Below are 27,957 nucleotides of genomic sequence, written 5' to 3'. Positions count from 1 at the left end.
TGCCTTTTCCTGGTTAATCAGTGTTTTGTCTTTATTTTAATATACAAAAGATGGATGTACTCTCATCTAGTTTATATTTCTAAATGTTTTAGCTCACAGATAAAGTTACCATTCATCCATTTTTTTAGTGAAATAAACACACTCGCACACTCATCCATCCAACACACAAGCATCTTATGGGAGATATCACACAAGTCACCCCCAACATCCATTCACACTACAAGATAAATGAACGATAAAAATCGACTGTAAATCAAAAAGGATTTTTTTCACAGGATTCAAACATGAAAAGGAAGAAACCCTTTACATTTGTCAAGTAAATATATATACACACACGATACTTGGTACTTGTTTTTTTTTGAAGATGAGATCCTCTCTCTCACGTGTCAATGAGAGTTCTACTAGAGGTACTGCATGAGGTAAGGTTTTTATTTCTTTTTCAGAAGAGCTGGGTCTATAAGACAGCATTCAAAAGGAAACGACCGTCCAGTCATGTTGGACTTCCTTTACATGTTCACAGTTGTCTAGCACAACATGTGAAAAGCACCTTGGGTGGCATTCAGCTCACGCTCCAATGGGAGATATGCAGTCTAGGTTAGGATCCGCATAGAATTTCTGGTCCTGGGGGCCCAGATTACTGTAGTTTTCCACATTTCTAGTGGTCTAATACGGAAATTGTGTACACCAGAAAAAAAGAAATCATTCAAATACCAGAAAAAAACTAGCAAAAGTCTAGGTTCCCAGGACAGTGCTGTGAGGCATGCCTATCCCGATCTGAAAAGTTAAAAATGTCTCATCATCAGCGCACACACACCCAACAGCTAAATGAGATGCGTGTTGTTGACCCCCTCCCCTCCCGTACCCCGGAGGAAACGGCTTCAGTCACAGCTGAGATTTTATGAACCAGAACTATGATTTTCAAAAATGGACTATTGCTGTATAATAAATATTGCTGGACCCATAGATAAGACCACACTTATGTGGTGGCACACGGTTACACAATGAGGATGCTGCAACATCAGATATCACTGTGGTAATGAACACATGTATGATCCTGATGAGGTGTTGTACCATGGTGTTCTGATTATTAGTAGTTTGTCATTTGTCAAGGCTGCACAAATCCAGAGTTTACAAATGGAACCAAATGGACAAGTAAGGCAGTGGTTCTTAAAGTGGGGTCCAGGGACCCCCAGGTGTCCTTGAATAGGGTTCAAGGGCATCCCCAGGCAAATTTGTTAATGTAGCATTAAATCAGTATAACCACTTTAAACCTAGATACATGAGCTATTTGAGAATGGCTGATCTAGATCTGCAACTTTCAAAAAATATAAATAAAATAAACAAAATCTTGAGAAACAATTTGGAATATTTTTGAAACACAGTAAGGGTCCATTTGGTCACATTTGCACACTCAGGAATTCACTGCGCAGAAGCAGGTGCTACAGACTGTTGCTGAAACCACCGTTATGCCACAAAAAAGATGTGACAAAACAAGTGTGTGTGCGTTCCATCTGGCATAACTATGACTGAATGTTCATCTGATCACATCACATCAGCAGGTTAATGTTGAGGTAATACTGTTCAAACTGGCAAGTTTGCTTTAGGGGACTGACCATCGCGGTTGCCACCCGCAACCCAAAAAAAAACATCGATTTCTCAGTTTTCTTTTTTTGTCTTTTTTTTTTTGCCGATAGACAATGTACAGTAACTATACACTACACTTCCTATTGTAAGTGCTACCTATACAGATTCTGACCCAGAGGAACTGATACTGACATTAGATCATTGAAATCAGTTAAAAACAACCACTACTTTCTTGAAAATCCAATAGAAAAGAAAAACACATTTCAAAGGGGGGAAAAAATAATCACAGGGCTAAAATTTCAAAATTACTCTTTAAATACATTGAGGGTTGCGAGTGAGAAGTCCCATTTTCATTCAGGTGAAATGAAAACTATAATGCCCCCGGTAGTACATAACAAAAAAGAAATTAAATCAGTGTTCGGCAACTGTGTGTACAGGGTCTATATACAAGAATCTGCCTCTGTTCTCTTTAGCTTTGTACAGCATTATAACCTTGACGACCGGCCAGGCTCTCGTTGAAAAAAATCTCCACAGACAAGAGGCAAACGGGCAATAAAATATTCCGACTACTCAAAAACACAATAAAATACAAAACAAAACTTTAGATATACATGTAGAAAAAAGCCTGAGGTACTTTGTCGTCAGAATTTCTGAGGTCAGTCTGGAGAGGTAAGGCGCTGAGAGCACTTACCCAATCAAGAAAGAAAAAAAAAAAGAAAAGAAAAAAAGAATATTAGCTTCACATAACATGGAGAGTTATCACGTTTTAGCGTTATATTAAAACAAAGAATACATGTACATCTAAAAATCCTTGAGTAACCTGGAATAGTCACAGCAGCAAAATGGACATTCAAATGTTTATGGTGTATTCATGTTTTTTTCTTTTTTTATGGTACAACTATGGCATTGCATTTGAGACAAAGGCAACCAGTTGAGCTCTCCTTTGCATGACCTAACGTGACTTGAGGTATCTGGTGTTCAACTGAGTTTAAATGAACCAACACCGATGAAATAATAACAGACATGTTGCCTACTCAAGTATGGCCCTCATGAGGATAAACCCCAACTACCTGTCCATGATTCTGATGCACTCTCACTCACGGTCACGCTTGTTTAGTCCTCAATACATCCACACACATACGTGCGCACACAATTCATTCAAAGTTTAAAATCAAGAATGTATGACATTGCAACTCCAGACAGCATCCGTCAATGCCACTGGCACTGGCAAAGGAGTAACTCTGCATTTCTACTACTTAAAACCAAGAAGAAAAAAAAGAAAAAAAAGAGACCAAAATCCAGGAATATTGTCCATGACAGCTAGCTAAAGACGTAGCTTCGCTCTCAACTCATAGAAAATGTTCCAAAGTAGGCCTACTGGATACCTGAGAGGTAGTTCCCAAAGGACAAGCAAGTTTGTCCCAAATCTTCAAAAAAGTCCAAACACAACTGCTCAGCTCCCTCCCTAGAAAAGCTGTGCTCCTGTCTATCTCTCGTGGGGTTTTTTGTTTGTTTTTTAATTTTTCTCTTTAGGCATTCACAGATTAAAATAAGGGAACACACTCGAGTTAAAACAAGAAGCTTCAACCCCTGAGGACGATGAAATATAACTTGTCTAACAGTCTGAGAAAAAGAATCCTCGCGAGGTGAGGCAGCGCATCGTCCCAGGTTTGGAGCGCAACCTTTTGTTTCGTTTGGCCGAATGTGACCAGATGGAAACAAAAAACAAAAAACATGAGGTAATAAAAATAGACTAAAGCTTAATTTATACTTCGACGCACACTTGTGCGACACTTGTCGAAAGAGACGTGTGACAAAGTGTAAATTAACCTTAACACAAAAAAAATACATGAGGTAATGACAGAATTTAAGATTTGACACATGGTATGATAGCGGATGTGCCCGTCGGATAGCTTATACTACTTCTCCTTTACTACAGCAGGTGGATGTGTTAGCACGATCGACTCAATCCTCAACACAGGGAAGAAAAACAAAAACACTAATATTGAGACAAAAATAGCAGCTGTGTTTAAGTTGTAAAAATGTTGTTTTTTTTTTCTTTCTTTTCTCTCCTTTAGTTTTTTTCCTTAAATATTCACGGACATCCGCTGAGTTTGGATTTTGAAAAAAAAAGTCAGGAGCTCGGGGCGGGGTGGGGTGTTGGGATGGTGGTCACCCCCTCATCAGCATGGGCATCAGGTGCTGGACTCTTTGGGAGGTAGGTCCTCGTTGGTGAGTGACGTCACTATGGAGACCGGGCTGTCTGAGGTAGTGCTGCTAATGGTCCTGGCGATCTGACCAATGCGCTCCTCTACGCAGCCCGCCGACAGGCGCGCCTCCGCGTCATGGTCCCAACATTCTTCAATGGTCTCGCACATTTGGCTCAAGCCCTGTAGGAAAAGCCAAGGTTATATTAATGTTATATAAGGGGGATCCGGAGACAATTCCGACAGAGCATTAGTCCGACATGCAGGAACAACCTTCGGACTACCGCTCGAACATGCGCTGCTCCCTGCTTGTGGTTATGGTTAGGTTAGGGATAGAGGTAGAGGTAGGTTGTCGGTTTAATTAATGACCGTTTTTATTAGTTTTAGTGCACGTTTTGTATTGTAATGTGGGGTATTCAGGGGCGGTATTCAAAAAGCTTACGTTCCATCGAGATGTGTTGTGAGCTTATAGATCTGATATTTCCTCTATTTTTAAAGAAAAGTATTGGATACTGACAAAGCTAAGGACATTGTCTTGATGATTTTAGTAGGTTTTATAGAGCACCGCTGTCTGACATCAATATCGGTAGATACGGGTTTGTGTACTTTATTTGTATTATAATCCCCATAGGCATAGGGCAGGGATGTCAAACTCAAATACACGGTGGGCCAAAATAAAGAAATTGGTAGAAGTCAAGGGCCGGACTGTGTTTCAACACACGGGCACCGCGGTCAGGAGGACGTCCCAGGCAAATAGCAAAAAAGTAAATGCATTTAAAACTGAAAATGCATTATTATTAAGCTCAGTTTCCTGTTCCATGATCCTCACAAAGCAGGACTTGTAGTATTATAGTGGTCCGTGCAATATACCAGAGGGCCAGTTCTAATACTAATTCAATATCATCCCGCGGGCCAAAGATAATTCATTCACGGGCCTGATTTGGCCCCCGGGCCTTGAGTTTGACATATATGGCATAGGGGGATCTTAGATCGCCTCATATAAGAACTTTGTTTGGGGGCGCCCGCTGGCCAAGTGGTCCAGGCGCATGCCACATATAGGCTTTGGCCTGACAGTGTGCCACGTGCTCGAGTCCCGTTCATGACGACCTTTGCTGCATGTCTCTCCCTCTTTCCTGTCTATCTTCACTTGATACTCTGAATAAAGGCTGAAAAGCAAAAAAAAAACACCTGTGTGAACTGAGTGGTGCAATTCCCCTCTCCCCCCCCTCTCTCTCTCATTAGCAGGCAACAGTGCAGCACTAACACTATCTCTCTCTCTCTGTTTCTGGCACAACAGCGCCCCTACTGGTACTCATACTGGTGCTCATGGCCACATAGGTAGGTTAACGTCACATAGGTGAACACGGACATTGCTGTTCCATGGAGTGGTTGCACCACTCAAAAAGAGAAAAGAACTGTTTGAGAAATAAACAAATCATCATCTATTATTTTTTATTTTAGTTAACTAATATGCTTTTGTCAAATTAAAGGATTTCACGACTGACCTAGTCAGTCGTGAAATATTCATAATGACACTGGGTGCAAATTGTCCGGCTGAAGGGGTGTGTACAACTGCAACTATATAGAATAGCTTTTCTGGTTCTGTCCCCTCTCTATGCATCCATGTGACACGGTTAACTAACTGAACTTAAAAAAATGTCTGCACTCTTCACTTTTTCTGAATGGGAAATACCAAAAACATATCAAAACAACTCATCCCACCCCCTGCGTCTCCTTAAATTACGTCAGAAGGACACAAAGCATTCGACTGTATCAATTGGCTGTCAATATCTTTACGTCAGACAGAAGAAAAAAAAACGGCCGAATGCAAAAGAGCCATTTCCCCTCCCTCAGGGACGATACAACGCTCCCCTTTCCTTTCCCTTTCCCTAATAGACACTGCGGCCTAAATTACCACCATTAGAAAAGCTGCGTCATGGCTGGCAGTGCCCGTTCGTAAATACGGAAGCCATTCTTCCATAGTTACTCACCGGATGTTTGAGCCATACGTCCTTGATGGCTGGACGCATCTTCTTGTGCACGACTACATCCTGCAGGTCCTCCAGAGAGGGATGTTGGCCTATTTCATCTTCGAACGGCAGCATGTACTCGCCCAATGAGCCTGGAACAAGGGCAGCCGGGTCAACAGGATGGAAAGTACATTAAAAGCAGTGATGTAGTCAACCAAACAATGCTTAGCATTGTGACTATAATAATAAAAATAAAACACACCACAAAATAATGTGTGCAAGGGGCATCCCTTGTTTTTAAGATTTTTTGATAATAGCTACAAGCTCACAAGTCACAACTATATACAGCAACTACAAATAGCTGCTGTATATAGGGTTAAAGTGGTTAAACAGATTTTGATGCTATATTAAGATATTTTTCTGGGGACGCCATGGAACCCCCCCTGTGACCCCTCTGGGGCTCACTGGACACCACTTTGAGAACCACTGTCCTAGACTACAGCTCCAAACAGACTCCTGTGTTGGCACCAACTCATTAGACTTGAGAATTTATAATCTTTTTGAATTTGCACTGGTATTCTCCAGAGAATCAATTATGTTTGAATGGGTCAAATGCCTCTTTCAATAGACTAAGCACTTGTTCTCATTACTTTTATTTTATTTTATATATTTTATCCCACGATTTTGTAACCCATTTTTCACCCCTGTGTCAATCATCTAATGTGATCCTGGGCTCTACACACCCTCCACCAGCCTAGTCCCCATATATGGGGGACAAGGGGAGAGCAACGGACTTGAACTCATGCTTCCTTCATGCCTGAGTGTCCAAGTTGCTCCTTTACACCTGACAGGGGGAGTTTCCCTGGTTGGACGTAGCGCGTGGAAGGAACACGTTATTCCAACCAGTTCCTTTCCCCTCCATCAGGCCAGGGGGAGGCAGTTTAGTGACCAGGATTACTGCATGTTTTTTGTGAGGGTACCTACCCTAGGGGACACGGGGAGAACATGCAAGGCCCTTTCGCCAACCCCGCCTTCGGGTATGAGCACTGATGACACGGAGGAGGAAACACGCCGCCAGCACCCACAGCGTCCCGAGCGGGAATCGAACCCAGGACCTTCTAGCTGTGAGGCGACAGCACTACCACCGTGCCACCGACTGTTTATTCTCACTACTAACAAAAACACCATGGCCTGGGCCATGGCTCAGTGGTCCAGGCACCTTGGCTGGTAATCCAGTCTGGCAGTGTGCCGCGGGTTCGACTCCCGATCACGACGGCCTTTACTGTATGTCTTCACCCCATCTCTTTCCCCATTTCCTGTCAGCCGACTGTCTGTCCCTCCAAAAAAAATAAAAAATAAAGGCGAAAGCCAAAAAAAAAAAAAAAAAAAACTAAACAAACACCGTCCGTTTCTCAATGCCAAGAACATAAAGAACGGACTTGTGTCCTTGTGAAGAACGTCCTCGTCAAGCAAAGTTGAGGAAGACATTCTCTCGGGTTTGCTGAGCTGGCTGGCAACTGGTTGGTGCGACAAGTATTCTAGGATATTTGGCTGTCCAGTGTCCACACAAGTCACCTCTCTATGTCCCACCAAAGATGCATGGAGGAAACGACGCAAGAGGATATTAAGAAATATTGTTTAGAGTAGGGCGGTGTAAGTGTCATGTTAAGCTTTGTCCTTTTCATCTTACAACAATCACAGGTGACACACATCCCTTGTAGGGGAAGAGTAATCACACATATGGGGGTCTTGCAAAGGTCTTCCTGTCACCTTTGTTTCTTATCTCTATCTTCCCATCTTTTGTTTTCTATCCGTCTTCTACTTCGGGTTCAGGTGAGGATAGAGCTGCTAGAGCAGCACGGAAAAAGGACTTAAGCCAATGCATCCTCTGTAAAGTGGGCGGATTGAGTTACACATCGCTGTATCATCCTGGACTGTTCTCGTCTCGACACAAACGTTTTAAAAGGGACAGTGCTTGGAGGGCAACTAATGATGTTTCACAAGTTCACATGAACACAAGACGAGATATTGAGGAAACGGCCCATATGTTTAATACATCAACCTGAAACAGTGACATTTGACCTGAGGGGCGCTCACACTCACCGCTGGCCTCTGTGCAACGGGACACCAGCTCCCACAGCACCAGTCCCATAGCGTACATGTCTATCCTCAGGAAGGAGTCTCGCTGGAAGTTTATGGCCCCCTCCAGCACCTCAGGAGCCATGTAGCGTCTCGTTCCCACCTGGCGGGACACGGGACAAGAAGGTTCGCTGTTAAGGGCTCATGCATCATCCTCCTCATTGGACGAATGAACTTATAACCATCTAAACCCCATATATACACGTACAAATGTACACTCAAAGGACCACAATGGAAGAAAGATCTTAAGCTTGTTTTGCATTGCAGTATATCCTGTTGACAGATTTGCAGAAATATGTGTGTATAATATATATATATGTGTATAATATATATATATATACACACACACACACCGGTATGTGTTTGTGCAAGTGCGTGCATTTTTGTCAATGAAAACGTCTTGTCAATCCTTCAATCTTTGTTGTCTATTTATTAGGGTTCCTACTTTGTTCCGTCTACACAAATATCTTCACCGAAAATAGCTGATCTACAAGCTCAGAAGGCATCGCAAGTTCACCGAATGCTCACCCCAGAATAGAGGGGCTAGGGTTCATGTGATCAATCTGGGAGAAGTTCAGTTTACAGATAGACTGAACAGTAAATATAGTAATTATTTGATTGAAACAACATTCACTGCTGAACACAAAATGATCAATACCTGGCCATGAGTATCTCCTGGTGGTTTTCCTGGCTCAAACCTTACAGCCAACCCAAAGTCTCCAATTACTGCTGACAGATCATCTTTAAGCATCACATTCTTACTCTTGAAGTCTCTGCAAAAATCAGAAATCAGAAATAAGTGAGAACAAGAATGATGCGAGGACAATCATAGGAAAGTATATAACTCTGCATTTACTAAAATGTGAAGGACACCAAACTCCTCAGCACTGATATTATATGAATATGAATCTGAAAGAGTAATAATACAATGGCAGTGGCTATTCAGCCACAAGATGGCATTGAATGGCAGTGCAGTGGCTAATATCCACTACCTACGGTAATAAAAGTACAGTAGTAGTACAATGCTACAGAAATGCTACAAAAATCTTCATCCACTTATCAGAGTCGGGTCATGGAGGTAGCAGTTCCAGGCAGCAGACCATCCCAGACTTCCCCTCCCCTGATCACATTTGCCAGCTCTGAGGTGGTCTCAGGCCAGCATGGAGATATCCCTCCCCATCTTCTAGTCCCCAGTCTGCCCCGTGGCTTCTTCCAAACTGTCCGTGCCTGGATAACCTCAGTGGGGAGGCAACTAGGAGACATCTTTACTAGATGCACAAACCACCTCACCTTTCTATGCCTTATCCCAGAGGGAAATGCCAGCCACAATCCTTAGAAAACCCATTCCGGGCGCTTACCGCGTATCGGTAATCTTGTTATTTTGGCCATCATGACCCACAATGGGGTATATGCACACAAAATAACTCTTTCTACTTCCAGGCCCCTTCCATACTTCCTTCACAGGTGTTACCGATGATGCTAATTAAGGCTCTGTTCCATTCTGGTCAAAAGAGTCAGGGTACTGCTAATACTCTCAAAGTGTCCTTGGCTCGAGTCGGTTCCAAATGGCCCTGTACCGGTGTGTAACTCTGAGAGCGTACAAATGGAACCAAATGGACTATTTGGGTCCATTTGTACACTCTCAGAGTTATGGGGGTCCTTGAAATGAAAACGTTTGAGAACCACTGTACACTAAAACGAATAGAGCCTTAATTAGTATCATCTGTAACACCGGTGAAGGAAGTACGGAAGGGGCCCGGAAGTAGAGCTATTCACCGGGTCCCCCGAGTTGACCCGAGACCTGTCGGGTCGGGGTCATGTTTTATTGTAATCACTCAGGCAGGGTTGGACATATACCCCTCGGATCTGGGGTCTGTCAATCATTATGTGTAATGTCTGAGTGGATCCGAGAAGACCCGTAGGCTACTGTGTGTGTGATGTGTGTGTTTGTACCGTCTGTACTTTTTTTGTTGTTGCAAATGTTAATAAAATATTCAATCAGTGTGTGATTTTGTGCCAGTCTGACTGTATACTGGCGTGCAATTATACTTTATATCACGATCACGGATCCCGGGTTAAAGCAACCATGACAACTCTCCTGTGCATCCCATTCCCCACAGCACGTGGATAAGGAAGAGAGCAAAGTAGGAGCTGTTTATAAGTGCATTGAGTGTCGTGCCTTGTTAATATTCCATTCAGCCAGTACATGCATCTGCTAAAACTCTGATGATTGTGTGTAAAAAACAAATGCTCCGTTTGGTTAATTTTAAATGCACGCACGCTGAGGAGACGAGAAGAGACAACTATATTTTTTTCTCTCTCACCCTGCTGCAGCGCACAACCTGCAGGGAACCTCTCTCTCTGTCTGTCTGTCTCTCTTTCTCTCGCTCGCGCTTTAATCATAAAATGGTAATTGGTCAATACGTCCACTATATTATTTCATATAGTCCACATTTATGTCTACCTGGCTGGGTCGGGTCTCTCGGATCTTGGTCGGGCTCGGTGTCACAATTTAAAAGAACTCTTGGAACGGGTCGGAATCGGACGAAATTGTCACGGATCAATTCGAGTTTGGTTTAACTATTTGAAAATATTTTCGGAACGGGTCGGAATCGGTAAAAAAGTCACAGATTAATTTTGGATTTCGGAACAATTGTTTTTGGACCTGTGAAGAGCTCTACCCGGAAGTAGGATGGCTGCTGTGCCGTTCCTGACCATATTATGTGTGAGTAAAATGAGAATACTTTAAGGATGCTGATCGAGCCACTTCACACTTCCAGTGAGAGCTTGAGGTCACATGCCTGAAGACGCCATCAGGACCACATTGTCTGTTTAAAGCACTGATGCAATCCGCAACCCACAGAACTGTAAATGCTCTCCTCCATGACTGCACCTCAAAATCCTGTCCATGAAATATCACAAACAGGATAGGTGACAATGTTCTGTCTTGGCGGAGGCCAGATCCCCACCAAAAACAAACCTAACTTACTGCCGAGCACCATGACAGTCGACACAGCTCTTGCTTTGTCCGTACAGAGATAGAATGACCTTTAGTAAGTCCGATTTCGACTACAGTTTTAGCACCACCACACCACACCGCATCAAAATATCTACCGTTTCCATTCAAATGAAGTACTCCCTTGCAGTAGTAGTACATGTAATGGATATATACACTATAATGGATTAGAACTGTCATTATAATACAATATAAAGTATTATAATGTATTACAAATATCAATTATAATGCATTACACAACTATGATCCTGGTCTAAATAAAAAGTCAGTGAGTGATCAGGCATTATGAAGTGTTTGGCCCGGCTTAGCCTAGCTCAGACCCACCCTGGAGTGCGTACTTTTTAGGCACTCATTTAGTACCACTTTGATACCACCCAGCCCAATTCCTTGCAGTGGAAACAGTGGAAACAGTGGCATAAGTAGGCGGTGTGGGATGGAGTGGTGTCCATGGTAGTGGAAACCGGGCTTGTAGAGACCCCAAATCCACAAAACACGAAAGTGATGGGTATAATCTCAGTAAAGAGTTGGTCCGTTGTTCTACAACCAGAACAGAATCTGCATCGTCTCTCCTGGATCTGAGGTTCTTCTATCAGCCAGCTTTTCCAGCACCTTAGCGTAGACTTTCCCAGGAAGGCACACATCCTCTGGTCTTCATTTTTGAAAAAAGAGCACCACGCCCCCCTGCTCTGCAACATTACTGTCCCAGACTTCCACACAAGAGATGTGTCATCCATGACAGCCTGATTTTGGGGCGTCATGTTTCATAAAACCCAGGAGGTGTACTGTACACTACACATATATTTACCTGTGTGCGATGGTCGGTTTGGGCCCCTCCCCCTTGTAGCTGGGGATGTCCTCGTGGAGGTACGCCAAGCCACGGGACATGGTTTCTGCTATGAGACATAACTCACTCCAGGTACAAGTGTTGCCCTTCAGGTGGTCTGTCAGTGAGCCCTGCATGCATGCGAAACATAAAGAACCCCCCCGTTATAATATACTGTATAATATGTACAGCTACGGGACATGAGCATTAGCGTGAAGCCCACTACTGCACTTTGAACTGACAAAAACTCCACCTTTTGCTAGTAAGCTTTGTAAATAACTTAAGTAGAAAGGTCAGTTTGACCTGTATTGAATGCATTTCGCAACCATCTAGGGGTCAAAATATTGTATATATATAATTCTACAACATCTCGTCATCCATCCATCCATCAATCAATCTAGTATATCACTATCTCCCTATCGCTAATGTGTATTTATATAGCTTTAAGGCAGTTATATAGAATTTCTCACCCGCTCATGGAATTCCATAATGAGCCACAGCTCCGTCTCTAGATTGCTTCCATGTTTCTCAGCGGCGATGTAACGCAGGAGGTTCTCGTGTCGCATCCCAGGAGTCAAGAATATGTCCCTCTCATTTTGCCAAGATTGTTTATCCTACACACACACACACACGCACACACACACGGTCAGTTGATCACAAACACAAATTGCTCTTTGGAATCATGCGTGCACACACTCCCATGTTCTTGGGTCAATATAGAAACAGGAGATTACTAAGAGATTACAGAGCTCATTCAGTGAAGTACATGGTCTGCATAGAGGTTTTTCCTTCACAGCTGTGTGCATTGCATTACATTTACACACCAATGGCAGAGGTAGCCGTGCAAGGCACCAACCTGGGGCTGGGTAACATGGACAAAATCAAATATCATCAATAGTGATGTTAACAAATCACACTCGTGTGAAGTGAAGGGTGCCTTTTTTTGCTTTTGTAAGTCACAGGGGGTCCATAGACTTACAGTTGTACCGTTTCTTTCCTTTATCCATCATGGCTTTTTTCTTATATGAAACAAGATGTATTTATATCAGCCACATGGCGTCTTACATTGTCATTAAATGCCCAACACAAACATTAAACTCCATAGACTTTGCTGGCAAACGATTTCATAAGTGCCCTAAACAAACATAAAAAAAACCCCACAAACTTGGCTGCCATATGACGTAATCTTCAAAAACCCAAACTCAAAAGTATAAAATAAGGCTCAAGTGATTACAACCAGGAAAAAACAACACTTGAGTCATATATCACAATATCCCAAATCCCAAATAATATAGCAATATAGCAATATGCCAGCCTGGTTCTTCCCAGCCTGGTCTTCGGGAGTAGTCTGTGTCTTGCTCTAGGACACTTCCATATTAAGCCAGGAGAAGCTGGGATCGAAGCGGGAACCTTACGGTTCCCAGACAACCACTCACAGCCGCCCCACTACCATTAACAGACGACAGTGCTGCCTCACCTGAATAGGAAATATCTTCACTGCAACATATTCACTCATCAGCTGAGCCTTCCACACACAGCCAAAGCGCCCCCTAGCTTTGATCTCTAGCAACTGCAGGGGCTTCAGACCCACCAAGGGTGATGGGGGGGTTAGTCCGGGATCCTGAGAAACACACAGAGAAAACAGTGTCACCTCACATTTGCATTTCAAAATACAGAAGAATAACTTTACAGCCAGTGTTCCACTACACTGGGCCCAGTAAGTAAAGGCACCACACTCATTCAATGGAACAACAATAATAATACTTTTCTGATTTTACAGTTTACAGTTTACAGTTAGGGATGTATGGGTTTAAAGGGGCCATACTGTTGTCATTGTATGGCACTGTCTATTCACCTTAAATGGCCACATAGCACACATATAGTTAAAATGAAAATATATTATATACTGCATACAGTATATAGTCATTAAAACGTTACAGAATAATTTAGTCTATGCTGGCTAAATCTCACTGCATTGTTAAGATCCCTCTTCCCGGATCAAATAAGAATTTAAAATGCAGCATTTCAAATGAACCATTTTCTTAATCCAGGCATACCAATAATCCTACTCAAAGGCTTGTTCAGTTTGTAGTAGTACAGTGATCTTTTAAATGGCAGCGTGGTTTTCACATGGCTGAACTGACCGTGACTAAAGAGGTTCTCTCACGGATTCCATAACTTTTCAACATGAACAGCATGTTGTGAATGGGACCAAATATAAACATAATAGCAATCAAAAAAGGAAATGTATTCAATGTCAATCAACTCACTTTTATATTCATTAAATTATATTCAGTTTAAAATACATATGTATTCAGAAATCGCAGTTGGTTATTTTGGTTATTGGTTATTTTCACTATTTGATGCACGACTATGTATATAGGGCTCAACTGGTTAAGAAAACTTCTATTGTCTATTGGGTACTGTGGCTTTAGTTCATTTCAGTCTTTAGTGTGTGTTAATTGCTTGTAATGATGGCTGTTAAGGAATTTGAGCTTATGCTGCTGTTATACTAATTGTCAGGAGCTCTGGGCTGGAGGGTGGGCTAAATGCCTTCGACGTAAATGACTGGAGTCTGGAACTTGATCCGTCCGGCTCACCTCGCTCAGGTCCACGTGTCCGTACGGAGGTTTGCGGTGTCGGTACATCCACAGGGCCAGCACCAGGGCCAGGGACAGCACGCACAGAGGCAGCAGAGAGTACACTAGCACGTTCAGCAGAGATGGCACTCTGGGAGGGGGCCGGATTTTCACTGCAAAAAGGAAAGATGGTATACGGTAATTTATACTTAAAATAGACAATCTACAAGCGATCTATAAGCTCATAACAACGTACAATACTACTGTACCACCCACGTTCTACAAACTAATAGGCAAGGACAGAGCGTGTGTGTGTGTGTGTGTGTGTGTGTGTGTGTTGCCTATTTATGAAAGATGTTATACAAAACGGATGTATAATGGGTTACCTGTTCACATACCTGTTGTTATTTAGATTTGTTATGCTTTGACTACATATGCCAAGAATTTTATTTAGATAGCATGTTGTTTAGACAGATGATACGTTTGATGTTTACCTGGTATCCTAGTTTCTTAGAATCACTGAATTATTGTCTTTGCACTCTACCTATGTGACTATTTACCTTGTTTGCTCACACGAGGTCATGCCATTTGCTCTGGATAATTTATATAGTATGTTAGCATAGTGACATTATGGTAAAACAAATCTAAACTGTTATGCAATGGGAAAACAGCACTGATGCAGATACAAAGAAAGAGCACTAAGCCTCACTCATAGATCAAGATAGATTGAGTTTAAAGGTGAATGTTTGCAGTGAGCACAGCATCCATCTGATGCATTATAGTAAGTTACTATATACTAATGTTTGCAGTGAGCACAGCATCCATCTGATGCATTTTAGTAAATGCAGTGCGTTGATCACACATTGTAGATTCGCCACAGATTTCAAAGAACCAGTTAGAGATGGAAAATAACCTGCAATTGTTTATAAGATATTTACTCAACATATTAGTATATCCAATTACTATATACTAATAGGGAGTGTTTTCTGATCTCCGGGGGGAGATTTAATGCTTCGCCCTTCTGATGGCTGCTCAGGTGGCTGTGATGAGCACATGGGGTTGTAGCTGTTATGGGTTAAGTGTCTTGTTCAGGATATTTGGAAATGTAGACCTTCCAGGCAAGCTGAGGTTCTCGAATTCCGATTACCAGACATTTTGTCTGCCCACTCAGCTATGGCTGCCAATACACGGCAATATATACTATGGAATTGTCTACATTGTTGGTCATGGGTGCCTGGCACCCAATTAAGCTCCTCTCTTAGGTCCATAATGATGAATGTGTAGCTGCCAATGCCATGTGCAGAGGTAATAACTCTCTACCCCCCAGTCAATGAGAGGGTAGAGTCGTGTCTAGTTTGAGCCTTTGTTACTTAAAACGGTGGTTCTCAAAGTGGGGTCTGGGGACCCCCAAGAGTCATTGGGGGAGTTCCCCAGCCAAATTAGTCATCAATATAGCATAAAAATCTTTGTAACCACTTCAACCCTAGTGCTTCGCGATATGGCGCATTGAGCTTGCAGAAAACAATATTTGAACAAATAATTGGAATTATTTAAAAACATTTCAATAATACAAATGTTGTCTTATGGGGGCGCCCATTGGGAGTCCTTGACATGAAAATGTTTGAGAACCATGGATATAAAAAGAAGGTGTGTCTCACCTCGGTTCCCAATGCCGATGAGGTCGGGGAGGTGGGTGAACCTTTCGTTGCAGTAGTTGCCCTCACAGCAGCAGAAGAACACCTGAGGGTTCTCCTCCATGTTAACACACTCTTGCCTGGGGTAAAAAGACAGCACTCTATTATTCCTCATGTACAGGTCAGACTATTCCTCATGTACAGGTCAAACTACAATAAACCAGGCGTCCCTCTTTGGGGCAAAAATATATATGAATTTATGATAGCGAAAATAGCAGAACTACAAGCTCACAAATCAATGCAATGTGAGCTTGTTGATGGGTATTTTCACTATTTGACATTTTGACAACCGTTACAAATTGCCTCCAGCAGGACATGCAATTTACAGGTCGAAAAATAAACAAACTGTTTCGGCGATATCGTCAGGGAGGCGTCTCTGTATCATTTACGACAGTCAGTAACTCAAATTTGATAGTCTGTTTCAAGTGAAAATGTAACTAATTCTGTAGCAGTAACATTAGTGATTTCTTGTAGTCAGTTGATTCTTCATATCCATACGAGTGAAATTGTCTAGATTACTTGTTTATTTTTCAAAAAGTTCTTATATGAGGCGATCTAAAAATCCCCTTATGGGGATTACAATGCAAATAAAAAGTACATGAACCTGTGGACTTAGCGCCCTCTACCGATATTGATGTCAGACTTCGGTGCTCTATAATTGTTCCGGTGTGCTACAGTATAGAATGCAGCCACAGTATTCAAAACAGGTGACCTCTGTGTGCATGTCGTGTGTGAGCTTATTTTCCTTCCCCGGATCCTATTTCTTTAGCTAATCCTTTATGTATCATAGCACAGCCAGCCACTCCACCACAGCCTCCAGAACATTGTGGTATTTGTTGTCAGTGTGCTGTGACTTTGACCCTTGACCCCCCCTCCCCCCATACTGATGAGTGCTTATTCTTCTGTTGCTCTGTCACACCGGATAAAAGACAGACCTCAACACGTACACTGTAAAGAAAAAGGCAGAAACAAAAAGAGATGGCTTGCTCCATTGTTGTAATAATGTAAGGCTGCATAATGCTACACTACATTGTTGTTTTTATTGCACTGTGGATGAGAGGGAAACGGAATTTCATCCCTCTATATGTCCGACATATATTGGTGTGACAAATAAAGAAACCTTGAACCTACACTACTGCAACTAGTTTGAGAGTTGCTCTGCAGACCAGAAAGTAGTAGAGTACTACTACTTCCACCAGCACCAAGCTAGATGGACTCATTTGTTTTACAGTAGCGAGTTAATTGCACAATTGCACAGGCATGCAGTAGTAGGGCGAATTATGCGACATCCGCTTTATTTAAGCTCGTTTTCAGAGCTCCCCAAGTACAGACCGTTAGGCGGAAGCATTTGACAACTAGAACTGCACTCTGTCGAGTGCATACTTGCTTGTTGCACACTAGTAGGCCATAAATGGCCAACTAGTGCGCAAGCAGAGCGTGCAAGTACTTTCGACCGCTGTAAACTGTCAAATCTCAGTATCTCTGTGAAGGAACGTTTGAAATGTATAATTATTAGATGCAACTATTTGCTACCTACCTACTTTATGCATATAAACACCTAGTAGTATTAAGTATGGTTCAAGTTTCTATCTATATAAGAAATACACTTTTATCGATGTAGATATATTCTGGATCCCTTTTTAGTTTTTTAAAGAAAAATAAATCATTGATATGTGATGAAAAAAAAGGTATATAAACTGAATTAAAATATATTATACAGTATAATTATTGTATTATTTATTGTAAATTGTCAATTGTTTTAAATGTATTTCATCTTGGATTATAGAGATATTGATCAGAGTAATATGTGTCTCTAACTTCAATTTCTGTAATAATACTTTCACATTTGTTAAAATATACATGATCTAAAATACTTCCGTAATCTGTAGTTGGATTTGTATTTAATTGTTTAAAGCCTAATCTTGACATGAAGGTCTTTATACTTCTATCTTTCTCAGTATGATGGTCTTCATTGAAATCTCCTATTATCATAATTGCAGAAGTCGGAGATGATAGATACTTTACCATGTTTTCGAGGAATGTGTTTAATTTTTAAAGGTCTGTTTTAGGTGATCTGTACATAAGAATGATATATATATAACCGAGACCTAAATATGGCCGTGTCTGGTCGGGGGTAATGCCGAGGAGATCGAGACAGAAATCTCTCTCCTTGGGCACAAGTGTAGAACCGGCGGTCGGTAGCAGATCTTGATATAGTATCCGAGGTCTGCTACGTGATCTGGGTCCGTCTTAGCTTAATCCGTCGTAACTTGCGTAGGCATTGATATTTATGGTGTTGGGATGTCAGGGGTGATGTCACCCTGACGTCCCGGTTGTGATGTCAGAGAGGCACTACGTTCCTTCGTAACACTCCCCCTTAGTGAAGCTATCAGCTTCACTATTCGTTTCCTCTGGTCATTGTGGCTGTGTCCGGCAGCTCCTTGGAACTCGAACAGCCGCGTCGTGGACCGTGTGTAGGTACGACTGCATAACTGCGTCTGGGGCTTCTTCACGAGGGGCGACTGGTCGAGGTAGAACCAGGGGTTGTTGCTGAGCGGCTTGGCTTCGCGACGGGTGACTGTTGATGACGGGCTGGCCCATGGGGAGGGCGATCCGGTGTCCGAATCAGGCATGGCTCACAGGCCTGGAGTCCAGGATGGCTCCTCTTGATCGGCGCCGAACTTGCCACTTCCTCTGGGGCGGCTTGCGTCGCTGGTATTGCGGATTGGGTGCAACTCTGCTTTGGGGCCTTGGCACTACGGCTGTAGTGCAGATGGGGAGTCCTCCCTCGAGCTCCCCCCTCACACCCGTGGCGGCCATCGCCGCTCCGGGCTCTGGCCTCGTGTGCGAGAAGGCTTCCTTCGGACCCTGCCCTGAGGTGTGTTGAGGTGCTCTTGCAGACTCTGTCGGAATGCTGACCGGTTGTAGGTGTGCGTTCTCCGGTCTGGGCGGCGTCAGGGTTGGAGCATATGTTGTTGTTGTTGTTGCCCAGTTCTCCGGGCTTGTCGTTCAGACTGCGAGGACCGAGGGGTCGTCGGCGCCGCTGGGTGGTGGCGGCGCGTCAATGCTGGAGGTGAGCTGCACAACGATGTTTGGACCGCTGTAGCGTATTCATCTTGTCGGCGTACGCTGTCGCTGTTGTTTGTTCCGTTTGTTCCTCTCCCCCCCTGCGTTGTTTCAACGCAGTGGTCTTGGTGCGTCCTTTGCAGGACGAGGCTGGGGTGTCGGACAGCACTAGGCTGCGGAACGCCGACTTCACCGCTGAATTGCAGTCAACGGGCCGGTTGGTCATTAGGCGGACCTGTCGGTCGGCGGAGGCGGACCTGTCGGCCGGCAGACCTGTCGGTCAGCGGAGGCGGACCTGTGGGCAGGCGGGCCTGTGGGCAGGCGGGCCTGTGGGCAGGCAGGCGGACCTGTGGGCAGGCGGACCTGTCGGTCAGTGGGCGCCAGGACCATTCGACCATTGGGCGTTCGGGTTGTAAATCCGGACGACAGACGGACCTGGCGTTCGGGTCGTAAGGCCGAACGACAGACGGACCTGGCTAGTGAGCGCCAGGGCCAGGGCCAGTTGGCCAGTGGGCGCCAAGGCCAGTTAGCCGGTGGGAGCCAGGACCATTCGACCATTTGGCGTTCGGGTCGTAAAGCCGAACGACAAACAGAAGAGATGGGTCTCGCCCCTCTCCCTTCCACCTCGGTCGTCCCTCCCCCTGTCATGTCGCTGAGACGACTGACCATGATCGCGTGGTGGATGGTACTGTTGCGGTGGGGGTTTGGGGGGATGCGGGTGCTGGTACCCGTTGTCGATTTCCGGGACGACAACAAAGCAGGGCGGGTGGGGCGACTGTGTGTGGGGCGCTGCTCTTGGGATGCTGTAGTTACCGCGTGGCGCCTCTCTTGGGCTGCAGCTCATCGCTCCTTGGCTGCGGCTCACCGCTCCTTGGCTGCAGCTCACCGCTCCTTGGCTGCGGGTTGAAACTCGTCCTGCTGGGATGATGAAAGGTACCGGCGGGTGGGTCTGGACTGTATATAGACGTCTGTAGGGCGTCTTCCTTAGGATTTAGGCGCTAGGGTGGCCTACTTGTCACTAGATGTGACTGTCAGGCTGGGAGCGGTCAAGTCGAAATAGGGAATGTTCCTTTTCCTCCTGGCCTCTCTGTCCAAGGCGTTTAGGGACCACAATATAACCGAGACCTAAATATGGCCGTGTCTGGTCGGGGGTAATGCCGAGGAGATCGAGACAGAAATCTCTCTCCTTGGGCACAAGTGTAGAACCGGCGGTCGGTAGCAGATCTTGATATAGTATCCGAGGTCTGCTACGTGATCTGGGTCCGTCTTAGCTTAATCCTGTCTGTAACTTGCGTAGGCATTGATATTTATGGTGTTGGGATGTCAGGGGTGATGTCACCCTGACGTCCCGGTTGTGATGTCAGAGAGGCACTACGTTCCTTCGTAACATATAGATCTTTATCTTTTACATGTATACATACGTGTTCTACTCTTTCTAATATCCTGATTTCATTTCGAATTATTTCAATGGAAATATCTTCTTTTATAGCAAACATAACTCCCCCACCTATATCATATTCTCTGTCATTCCTGATTGTATTGTAATTCGTGTTAATTGTTTTTAATTTAAAAGTAATGTTATTATTTTTCTTTAAGTGTGTTTCAGTAAAAGCTATTAGATCCAACATTTCGAGTTGGGAATCTGAGTTTATATCTTCTAAATGTGTTAGATAACCTCTGACGTTCAACAATCCAATTTTTAATGAATGTTTTATTGGTAATTGAATTATCTTCCATATATTTGGATTTTCTAGAGGTGATTGTCGTAATCGTATCATTTCTCTCTACATTCTTATCCACTTTGATCTTTTTAGGATTAAAGTCAAGTATATATAGATCTCTTATCCTTCCCAGCAGATCAGGCACAATTTGCTATTTTATTTTTACTGGTTATGTATATAGTATACGTATGAGTAGCTCTAAATGATGACGTAAGACATACGTATATATATATACATATACTATACAGAGTATGTAGTTGTAAGTTGATTAGTGGTATACTGTGGTTACTTTGCGCCAAAAACCGTGACAGCCAACGTGCCATTTTATGTTTATGCAAAAAAACATCAAATCTGTGCCTGTTTTGCTGGGACCAGATGAGATTACACAAATGACCATATTTATTACATCATTGAGAGCTAGTCATACATATACACACCACGTACTCTGGTCCCAGCAGATCAGGCACAATTTGCTATTTTATTTTTACTGATTATGTATATAGTATACGTATGACTAGCTCTCAATGATGACGTAAGAAATATGGTCATTTGTGTAATCTGGTCCCAGCAAAACAGGCACAGATTTGATGTTTTTTTGCATAAACATCAAATGGCGGGTTGGCTGTCACGGCGAAAGAGACTGGGCGAAATTATTACTTGCGCGCTCTGCTTGCGCAAGTAATAATTGTGGGAGCCAACACGACTGTCTCTAGAGAGAGACTAGTACTCCACCACTAATATGAACCGTACTGTAAACGTGATTTTTACACACGACGGTGTCGTGTGCCGACAATATCCAATCTACAACCTCACAACAAGCTTGTAGGTACACCGTAGTAGAATTCAAGCATAAGCAATGCTGCTCTAACGCACACAATCGGAGCTAAACGTCCAAAATCTAAGAATGTAAAAATGCATTTAGAATAGTTTGAAATGGCCATGCAGGTTCACACACACACACACACACACACACACACACACACATCACCTGTCATAGCAGTTGAAGTCGTCCAGCCAGCAGCCCTTCTTCACCAGCTTAATGGTCCCTGAGGAGTTGAGCCAGGAGGCGTAACAGTGGAGACGCTTGTCCTTCTCGCCCTTCTCGCAGCGCTCAAAGCCGCTCTGATTGGTCCTCTCCGTCCGCCAGTTGTCATTGTAGTACACACACTCCCGGGTCTCGGCCTCACCCAGACTGTATCCTGAGACAGATGGGACAATTATTTATTATTATTTAATGATTAAAAGGCAGGGGACATTTCCACTTCATTCATAACAAGACCATGTAGAGAACAGGACAACCGAAGGTTATGTGGTCACCGCTCCAACCCGTTTTCCACAGGCTACAGGTATCACTACTATGCCCTGACATTTAGACTTGGATTGAACCACTTTCATCTCTATTTTGGGCATGTTGTTACAGGTGACAGGTCTTCCAAAATAGTGAAAATAGCTCATCTACAACATGCAGCGTTGTGAGCTTGTAGATCAGTAGGACATAATGGTCATACGTCAAAGTATAGTGAAATACTATTGAGGTTGGGGGTTCAATGTCGTCCACGTAGGAGACGAGTGAACTCATAAACACCATACAGCTTGCTTCTTGCTCAAGGACAGCTCCATATGAGACAGTGAGACACACATTGACTGTTCATGTGCCACATCCCGCAGACCTGATCGGCACACATGTCTTAACGAGGGGAGAGAGACAGTCTCATGACCCTCAGGAACGAGACGTGATGCTTGCACCATAATTTAGCAGCAGAGGTCTGGTTCCTGAAGCGTTTGTTAGTCTGAAAATGTGTCCATTCACATAGGATGTTTTTACATATAAGAAATGTTACAGGGACTGATGGAATGTGTCGTTGATGTTTTTTTTTATACCATTAAAACCCTTGTGTCCCTAATCTGGCCAGATATGAGGCAAACATTGAGGGGAAATTACAAGCTCATAACACAAGCTTGTAGATATGTTAAATATAGAGATGTTGTATAGATGACAAACCAAACAGTGAGGCTAGTCAAGAGCCCTGGGGGACTCTGGTTAACTAAGTATATAGGGTTTAACTGGTTACGGTTATTCTTATATAATAATGAAGAAACCACACAGTATAACAGACAGACAGTTTAGGATCACTTGTCTTAAACCATTAAAGTCTACCGACCCTGACAAAAAAGGATGGTATGTTTCCTTTTTCTTATATATTAAAACGGATGTCAGAGTGTGATTCTAGTAACTGCTGCAAGAAGGGTGAGATAATAACACAGATCCTTCTTGATTTGAGGCTATAGACTATTTTCTGATAATGGAAACAAGCCCTCGGGGCTTTTTGTATTATCCTTTTAGCATTGCTTGTGTAATTCGACTTGCTGTACTGTATTCATCAATCATGAATTTGCACTTAATCTGTAAAATATAGCTGGAAAATAAATGACACTGCCTTAATACATTCTACCAGTAAGACACCCTGAGGGAGAGAAGCGCACGCATCCGCCTGGGTGACAGCAGACTGCTGGGCGAGCGCTGGCACTTTGGCACGGGGGGGGTCAGATCAACATATGGAATTAATTCTGTACTGGCCATATATGGAGCGTGTCTTGAGTGTACAGGGCCTGTTGAGAACTCTAGTTTTTGCCGGCTGCCGGTGGTGGCTGCACTAATAACTTCGGGCGGCCCGTCTAGAGTTTGAATGGACAGGTATCACTATCAGTCAAAAGGGAGACATCGAAGATGAAGGACGGATAGGGAAGGACCAACATATGGAATGTCAGAACAGGTCAGCTCCATATATGGAGATCTAAAGCGTTATTCATAGATTTGCAGTGGTGAGGTGACCACCGAACCGCGGTGAAGCACAAACCACCGCCCCAGCCCTTCTCTCCGTTTTTAGTCGCTGGCCAATATTGATGACATCAGGGATCTCCATATATGGGCATTCCCATCTATGGGCTTAATATTATTGATGAGATCAGGGATCTCCATCCCTGATGATGTCACATGATGTCACAAGGCATGACCAATTGACCATATATGGAGGCGTGGGCCGTGGGGTGATGGACGGACTGACGGGAAATGCACGTTTTCATAGTAAATGTGACAATCAGACTGTTAGAAATGTTATTGAAAGGAACGAGGTGTCTATCATTGGGAAAATAACAACAACATATGATGGGACTGGACTGAAATAGAGAATAGTCCTCTTTTGTACTGTGGAGGGGGGGCTAACCCTGACATCCCCAAGCAGACACGACAAGATGAGTTGATCAGCTCACATCTTAATGAATTGAAACTCCATTATGGAGACACACATGGCGCTACAGTAAATCTGTTTGTTGTTATGAAGTACCGTACTGTCTGCAAGCGAGACTCCTCTCATCCATTTGGCATACGGCCAAACAGGGTGCTCTCTATAGTAAAAAAACATAAGGGGGGGGGGATCCTCTGGGCTAACAAATTGTTCAGTGTAATCTCATTTGCTGTAAGATGAATTCTCAGCCCTAACAACTCAGTGGTGAAAATAAACACAAGACTTAATTAGCTGTTGAAAAAGAATGATATTGTGTAGTACAGAAAGACCCCACACAGATAAGAACTTGTATGCTCTGTCACGACTGTGAGTAGGGCACATCTGGAGGAGCAGATAAGATGTTCTGTCAGAATTTTAAAGGAATATATATTGAGTAAATGCTTCAAGTGTCAGATCATATGAAGGGGCGAGTTTTCAGCCCAACGAAGGCTTGGTTAAAAAAAAAAAAAAAAGCTTCCAGTGTTAATATAATTGATGCACTGCTTTCAGAGTATAAAAAAAGAAGGGGAAAAAAACAACCTTTGCACCCTTTCAATGTATTTTCCCAACAGGCTGTATATCTTTAATTATCAATAGTTTTAATATCCCGTTGTGTGGACACCAATGAATCAGACACAACACCCAGTGATATTCAGGCCACAGACCTAAAGGTTTGACACATAGTACCGACCAACACTGACCATCACCATGACATCCACTGCTTTGATAGACATTCAACCGGCGGACAAAGAGCTGTGGGATGTCCTTCAAATCATCGCTTGGACATTCATTCCCAATCTTTGTTCAGAGGGGGGGAAGAAAAATAGTGCCTGTCTCTTTAAATCCCTGCCTATAGGAGCTTGCCCATCCCCCAATGTTACCCCCAACCCATTACACACACATACTCAAGCGTGTGCACGCCACAATGGCGCGCACACGTTTTACAGCACATAGACTCACACAACCTATGCATGTGTGTGTGTGTACACACATATATATACACATACATACATATATACACACACTATATATATATATATATATATATATATATATATATATATATATGTACACACACACACTATATATATATATACATATATATATACACACACACACACACACACACACACACACTTTTGCCGCCTACATACCCTGGGCTACAGGAGGGAATACACATTATGCTATACAAAAAAGGGAAGGTTTGTGGCTGCCTCCTGTAAACCACAAAGGGTAAAACAAAAACCCACGCATGAAGCATGATGCTCCATGGAGCCTAGATGATGCTACATGGAGCCTAGATGAAGCATGATGCTCCATGGAGCCTAGATGATGCTACATGGAGCCTAGATGAAGCATGATGCTCCATGGAGCCTATAGATGAAGCATGATGCTCCATGGAGCCTATAGATGAAGCATGATGCTCCATGGAGCCTATAGATGAAGCATGATGCTCCATGGAGCCTAGATGAAGCATGATGCTCCATGGAGCCTAGATGAAGCATGATGCTCCATGGAGCCTAGATGAAGCATGATGCTCCATGGAGCCTATAGATGAAGCATGATGCTCCATGGAGCCTAGATGAAGCATGATGCTCCATGGAGCCTAGATGAAGCATGATGCTCCATGGAGCCTAGATGAAACATGATGCTCCATGGAGCCTAGATGAAGCATGATGCTCCATGGAGCCTATAGATGAAGCATGATGCTCCATGGAGCCTATAGATGAAGCATGATGCTCCATGGAGCCTAGATGATGCATGATGCTCCATGGAGCCTAGATGATGCTCCATGGAGCCTAGATGAAACATGATGCTCCATGGAGCCTAGATGAAACATGATGCTCCATGGAGCCTAGATGAAACATGATGCTCCATGGAGCCTAGATGATGCTCCATGGAGCCTAGATGAAGCATGATGCTCCATGGAGCCTAGATGATGCTCCATGGAGCCTAGATGGCATTTCTGAAACCTGTGGTCACATGATCCATGAGGACTTTTACTACTAGATGGTTCCCTAGTCCCCTCCCCCCTGTCACTTAGTGAAGCTTAGACTACAAAAACATGCGATCTGGAGGAAGCAGCTTACTATATATTCTAGCCCCTAATCTATAAAACCATAGAGCCATTACATCCTCAGTGAAATTCCATACACAAAAAAATAAAAAAGAGCACAGCTGTGCCTGTGTGAATGGAACCGATGTGATAATTTTGGGGGAAATAGCTACAAAATGTAGAGAATATAAAAGGTGGTCTATCATAGCAAATAGAAATAAACACCTTAAAGATGTGAATGGGAGGGAGGTAAAACTGCACAGGCAGAATTTGCATCCAAGACAAAAAAAGAAAAGACTCAGTAAGCATATCAGCTGAATTCCTGAAAATTTGCCAAACAAAAGAAAACAAACCTCATGCTCAATTTCACGTGGTTAACAGGCCACAGACATGGATCCTGTGCACAGATGTGTGTGTTGTACCAGTAACCTCAATTTGGGGTAAAAGACTCGCCTCGACACCAAACGACCTGACTCTCTCAAAAAACAACAAATGTGAGAAATGTTTTTTCCCCCTTCAAATGGCTCCTGGTCTGTTGTCCAGGAGAGAGAGAGGGATGATGATGATGAAACCTATAATGTTTCAGGATGTTAGTGCAGCTGCTGCCGTCTATTTCTCGCCACTGTTTAAAGGAAGCACGGCAATTTAAGTGAAAGCTATAAGCAACAGTTCCCAATGTGTAATATTTATTTAGCCAGTCTTGTTTGTTTGTTAGTAAACAACGCTAGGGAAATTCCCGTAGGTTATAGCGGGGTAGGCAGATGAAATTGTAGTAGGGGCAAAATGATCATTTTTAAAAGGACAGTCGGATGATGGAATTTGCTGCAATAGCATAGGCTACTATTCAAAAACAAACAAAAGTTTATTGTGATCAAAAGAACCTCGCTCGCGCGTTCACCATTTTTCAACCCTTCCAGGCAAAACGGAATAAACAATTAAAAAAGCGTTATTTACACCTCTCCATACGACGGTGTCGCTCGCCGAAAAAATTGCCGATCTGCAAGCTCACAGCGCGTCGCGGAGCAACGCGACTGTGAGCTTGCGGATCGGCTATTTTTCGCGTCCGAAGCTGTTTCAATTTGCAAATACAAGCTTCCATTCCCCCCCAACAATAGCAGCGGCAAGCGCTTATTCTTTCTTTCCCCCCATTCTGTTTTTATTCTATCTTTCCATTTCTCCTACCTGCACATAAAGTTCCTAGAAGCAGTGAACAGGTCAGCCATGAAAAAGACATGTTCCGTTTCTTCCTCTGGTTTCCGTCGCGAACATTAAAACAACCCGGTGTTGGTGGCTCTCTTCTCTTCTTCTCCTTCTATCCTTGTCCAAACAACATCAGTCCGTCCGGATAGGATCAAACCGACCACAGGGCCTCCACTCCACCGCGGTCTGTCTGGCGTCTATATAGCGGCCAGCAGCAGAAACCACAGCGTGTCTGTGTGTGTGTGTGTGTGTGTGTGTGTGTGTGTTTGTGTGTGTGTGTGTGCGCGCCGCGAGTGTGTGTGCCGCGAGTGTGTGTAGCCGCGGCGGCAGCTCGCTCGGTGCAACAATGTTGCAACACACAACAGAACAGATACACTGAAGCCGCGATTCACACTCTCCCTCCTGGCGACAATAATGCGATGCTTGTTTCTTTTCTTTCTAGCCCGTGATCCGGTGCACCGCCGCCACCACCATTCCAATTCAATCCGCGTCGGAACCGGCGTCCAAAAAAAGAAAAAGTCCGAGATGATCAGTGATCTAATAATATCCGCCCGATCCGCGTCAATCGACGGCCTATGGCCCTTTTTCCCTCTTCTCCTTCTGGGTTCTCTCTATAGT

At 43.6% G+C, this 27,957-nt stretch overlaps 1 protein-coding gene across 1 annotated transcript; it reads right to left on the bottom strand.

Moving 5' to 3' along the window:
* Positions 1–35: 35 nt before the first annotated feature.
* Positions 36–27,571, bottom strand: LOC310870017 (activin receptor type-2B-like). The gene is made up of 11 exons (XM_083781025.1): positions 27,322–27,571; positions 21,788–21,998; positions 15,977–16,092; positions 14,340–14,491; positions 13,217–13,360; positions 12,210–12,353; positions 11,722–11,870; positions 8,559–8,673; positions 7,865–8,003; positions 5,783–5,913; positions 36–3,974 (listed from the first exon to the last, which is right to left on the bottom strand). Exons 1-11 carry the CDS (start codon positions 27,371–27,373, stop codon positions 3,780–3,782), a joined length of 1,548 nt encoding a protein of 515 aa, XP_083637151.1. The 5' UTR covers positions 27,374–27,571; the 3' UTR covers positions 36–3,779.
* Between the last annotated feature and the right edge of the window lie 386 nt (positions 27,572–27,957).

Source organism: Protomyctophum parallelum (assembly GCF_964188405.1).
Source record: "Protomyctophum parallelum genome assembly, chromosome: 14".
NCBI lineage: Eukaryota > Metazoa > Chordata > Actinopteri > Myctophiformes > Myctophidae > Protomyctophum > Protomyctophum parallelum.
This window is presented reverse-complemented; position numbering and strand designations above follow the sequence as displayed.

Coding starts and splice junctions, on each gene's coding strand:
- LOC310870017 (XM_083781025.1), bottom strand. CDS start 27,373: ATGTCTTTTTCATGGCTGACCTGTTCACTGCTTCTAGGAACTTTATGT. Junction 8,674..11,721: donor AAACCGACCATCGCACACAG/GTAAATATATGT, acceptor TGATTTTTGCAG/AGACTTCAAGAGTAAGAATG. Junction 3,975..5,782: donor ACGTATGGCTCAAACATCCG/GTGAGTAACTAT, acceptor CTTTTCCTACAG/GGCTTGAGCCAAATGTGCGA.